The 4808-nt window shown below is 34.5% G+C and overlaps 1 protein-coding gene across 2 annotated transcripts; it reads left to right on the forward strand.

Moving 5' to 3' along the window:
* Positions 1–2319: 2319 nt before the first annotated feature.
* On the forward strand, positions 2320–4061 carry LOC149577858 (GDSL esterase/lipase At5g03810-like). 2 transcript variants are annotated; one of them, XM_089794072.1, is made up of 5 exons: positions 2320–2584; positions 2705–2835; positions 2913–3146; positions 3230–3482; positions 3763–4061. In XM_089794072.1, the coding sequence occupies exons 1-5, from the start codon at positions 2347–2349 to the stop codon at positions 3954–3956; spliced, it is 1050 nt and encodes a 349-aa protein (XP_089650198.1). In that variant the 5' UTR covers positions 2320–2346; the 3' UTR covers positions 3957–4061. The 2 variants fall into 2 exon arrangements, with proteins under 2 accessions (XP_089650198.1, XP_089650221.1); XM_089794095.1 differs by having other exon boundaries at positions 2320–2530.
* Positions 4062–4808: the final 747 nt, after the last annotated feature.

The raw sequence follows: 4808 nt of genomic DNA on the forward strand, positions 1-4808 counted from the left end.
TACAACCTCCCATAATTGAGAACACCTAGCCACCAAGAAGTGCCCTTGAAAATTATCAACATCCTTCTTATTAGAAACCAAAAAAGTCAACACAACACTATTTGAAGCGCGACTTTGAAAACAAAGGCAGTAGCATAAATCCTAGCTTCAACCATGACATTGGGAGCACAAGGCACCCAATCCAACCACTCTAAAGAAATGGCCTTAATAGCCAAAAGATCAACCAACGAAAAACTAATAACCCACTTTCTAGCTCCACAAAGCACATAAGGATTAACGTTATAAATCAAGAGAAGATCCACAAAAAACCATGGGTTTAAACCCAAACAAACAAAGAATATCTTTCCCTCCACCAAAGTAGAGATACTCACATCAATACAAACAATGGGAAGGAAGACCAGAAACAAACCAGTAGCCAAAAGGATCCAATTAGTCACCAAAAGGACTAGATAAAAAGAAGCCCAACAAATCCCACTCCAAACCTATAAAGGCCAACACAAAGCAACCAATATTGGTTGTGCCTCCACCTCTAAAGGAACATCCACCTCAATATGATTAGCCACAAAGGAATAGGGAACAACAAAGCTAAAGAAAGCCACTGGGCCAAATAGTGAGAACCCCTCTCTATAAGGCTTACAACCATCACAAGAAGGATGTCACCCAAAAGAATCCATCCAAGAACAAGAGAAATATAATGAAAGGACATAGAGAAGATCAATGGGATAATGAGAGTAGCCAAATCCAAAAGATTTGGTACTAAGACTTTAACAAAAAAAAATGCCCTCATGAAAAAGAGGCAAAATCCCAACTTAATAGTGGGAATTTTTCATCCAAATGAAACAGGGGAACTATAAATCTCATTGCAAGCAAACAAGCCAAAGGGACTGAAAGATAAAAAGAGACTCCCAAATCTCCCCTAGCTCTCCCAGTCCCTAAGCACAAAACAACAATCTTTGGGAGGGAGGCACCAAAAGCCTAACAGTCTCCACAACTACAAGCTAGAACAAACCCACAACTCCCTTCCAAACAAACTCACACAGAGACATCTAATCATTGTCAAAAAAGGGAGAGGCAGGCTCCAACCAGGCATAGGAATGGGGGAAGAAGGTTTGCTCCATCCATCTCGTTATCATCTCTATCGCTATTGTTAGTATCATCTTGCTCATTGTTGCCATCAGCTCCATCTTCCCCAACGCCTCCTATGGTAGAGGCTGAAACCCTGACACAACCCAACTTTTCACTGCTATATTGGGCATTGATACATATTTAAATGTTTTAAATATATGTTTTTATAATAAGATTGAGGATCTCAACAAGGAACTTTTAATAATCCAATAAACAAATGATACAATTTTAACATAATATAGATGAAAGCGAAGTCTAACAAAAGTGGACATGATATGTCCACTATTCCATATGTCAAATCTACACATGTGCAATTGTGACTTATCATTGAAGAATTTAATAAAGTTTAATGTTCTGAAAAATGTATAATTTTTAAAAAGACAAAAGATAAATTTGGTACTTATTTCTATTGATATGAACCAATAGAAATAAGTAAATATAATATTTTCACAATTATTTAAAATATTAAATATATAAATTTTTAAAAGAAATTATTTCTTTATGATAATTATTGAAAAGAAATTATATAGAACATTTTTATAAATATTTTTAATTATTTAACTACTAATTTTTTACATGAATCACATTGGTCACTACTATTTAATTGAATTTCTTAGTGTACAATTCACATCGCCTTTTAAACACAACAAAAAATCATTGAATGGCCAAAGTAATTAAAATGAAGATAGGAAAAGTAAAATACAAACTCCCACATGATTTGCATGCTCATCAAGCCTATAGAAACCATTAAGGTGCCAAACAAAATTACTTACCCAACTAAGCTAATATATTTGTCAGAAGGAAGTCGCGAGAATAAGTTAGAGCCAAATCCCGCCTCCCACCGACCTTAATATTATTGTTAAGAAAAATGTACAACGGCGTTGTCTAAACGTTCCGTAAAGGCTCAGGAAACTCCGAATACAGCAGAAATGGCCATATTCTGACGTTTCGTACATCCAAATATGAGTATGATTGAATTATTTTAATAGCAATCATAGAATTACCAAGATATGGCGAAAGAAATCTGATATTGCGTACGACAATTAGCCTAAGCTGTATAAATGAAAGTCGCAGACTAGTGTCACAGCTCGCAGCTCTAGAGACCTCGTTACTCATTTACGTGCAAGTTTCTTCTTTATACCAAATGCACTCCTCTGTCAAATACACACACACGTACATGTATATATACCTTAAACTATATTTGATTATTACTCTGGAGATATGGAGATATCTTTTATTTTGTTGTTAAGTGCAATTTTCATGTTGATTGCAGGGCAATGTGTGTTTTCTGCAATAGTCCCTGCTTTGATATCGTTCGGGGATTCTACAATAGACGTGGGAAACAACAACCATCTTTGCACGTTAGCAAAGAGCAACCACCGTCCTTACGGTAGAGACTTTCCTGGTAACAAGATAACCGGTCGGTTCTCCAATGGTTTCGTAGCCACAGACTACGTTGGTATGGCTAACAAATTCCATTTTCATGCAGTTTGATTCATTTTGGGATTTTTGTCTATTGGAAGCTTAATGTTCAATGATTTAAATCAAATGTTTTGATCTATGTATTCTTGTTTTGCAGCTTCTATGCTTGGACTGGGACCTGCAACGGTCGGTTATTTGAATCCGGAGGGTAAAGGAGATAATATTGTGAGGAGAGTCACATTTGCTTCTGCAGCATCTGGTTTCTACCCTGGCACTGCCAAAATTTATGTTAGTAAGTCTTTAGCTTTATTATTCTTGGGGAATCTATTTATTGAAAACTGATTCGGTTTATCTTTTATCTGCAGAATGTCGTAAGTCTAGAAGATCAATTGGAACTGTACAAACAATACAAAGAAGACTTAGCCCGTGTGGTGGGTGTAGCCAATGCTTCCACAATTCTGTCCGACGGTATTTATCTGATAAGCACCGGCAGCAATGACTATCTTAACAACTACTACTTCAACCTTATTCTTCAGATTAGATATAATCGGCTTCAGTACAGAAAACACCTACTCAAGCTTTTGTCCAATTTCTTAGAGGTGATTTCTTGAAAAGGAGACTGATGAGTTTTTGGATTGATTGGAACTCTTCTAAGATATATTTGTTGTGTATTGAAATGCAGGAGCTTGGAAGATTGGGTGCACATAGAGTGGGCGTGTTATCTCTTCCTCCGTTTGGCTGCTTACCTTCGCAAATAACACTGCATGGTCACGGAAAGCAGACTTGTGTCGAAAAACTCAACAGGGAGGCTTCTATTTTCAACTCCAAGATGCTTAATCTAGTGCAGAAATTGAACGGAACGGATGGTATGAGGTTTGCTTATGTAGACATTTTCACCCCACTCAGTCAGGCTGCAAGATTCCCTGCAAAGTATGGTAAGAAATGCTGCAATCTTTTCTTTCGTAATTCCTTGTATGGGAAGTTGTAGGTCATAATGCAGTTAATCAGAAAGATTGATGCATAACGAAGTTTGATTTGGGAGAGATAATTTTCTTTCTACAACAGTCTCATTCGTCATGAAATACAAATCAATTCGATACAAAAGAATTAAAACAAGATACAATTAATCCTAGAAATCTTTATTCTCGAAATTAATAACCATGAATGTCTAACATATTGTAAATATCTAATCGAATTGTGCTTGAATGGGTATAGGGTTTGTGGAAGGGCGGAGAGGATGTTGTGGAACAGGGCTTCTGGAAGCGTCGATCTTGTGCAATGAATTCAGCTGTGGCACATGTAAAAACGCTTCAAAGTATGTATTCTGGGACGGCTTCCATCCATCAGACAGAATGAACTTTCTTCTTGCTAAAACGCAGCTTCCCAAAGCTCTCAACGATTTGTTATGACCGATGTGATGTATTCATCTCAATACAATGCACTTGATCAAGACCAACAATTTATAGTTATTATTTAAATGGAAAACCATAAATAAATGTTATGTAATTTTTAAATGATTTAATAAGTTCAAAATATTTTTCATGTCATGTGCATCCTATGAGTTGCATATAGATTGTCATTAATCAACCTTACACATTTAATACTGGCAATCGATTTACATCATCCAAAAAATGAAGCCATTTAATAAATAACTAATAGAACTATAATAGAAAGCCTATTCAAGTAATATACTCACCCCAATACCTGTAAGAGTGGTGGAAAATAGATTTGTCAAGGGCGTAAATTTGCACACTATGTATTGCCTTATATAAAGCTAGAAATTATGTCCCAAGTCTATTTGCGTTGATGATCTGAGATAAATCTTGTTATCTTATAAGAAGTACAATAAGTATAGCTTATTCTATAGAACCTTAATTATCTTTACATGACAATATTAATGATGAGGATATCATTTGAACACCATGGACCAATCAAAGTATGGTAGTTATTATGGATTCAAAAAGGTCAATTTCTTCTACTTATTATTATTTATTAATGATCATTAGTATTGCATTGTGATATATTATTTCTTATTATTAATTTATAGTATTATTTTGAATTATTTGTTTCACTTAGTTTTTCTTAGTTTTGAATTTGAATTTTTTAAAAATTATAAATAATTACAATGAATTTTGATCAATATTTAAGAAATATAAAATGTATTTATAACAATAAAATAGATACTTAAAAATTTAGATGGACAAAAGTTCATATTGGTATATGTAATTTTTTTATTAACTTTTTTAAATTCATATTCTATA

Source organism: Cupressus sempervirens, chromosome 1 (genome assembly GCF_028749045.1).
Source record: "Cupressus sempervirens isolate cs-2001-9-10 chromosome 1, ASM2874904v1, whole genome shotgun sequence".
NCBI classification, from domain to species: Eukaryota; Viridiplantae; Streptophyta; class Pinopsida; order Cupressales; family Cupressaceae; genus Cupressus; species Cupressus sempervirens.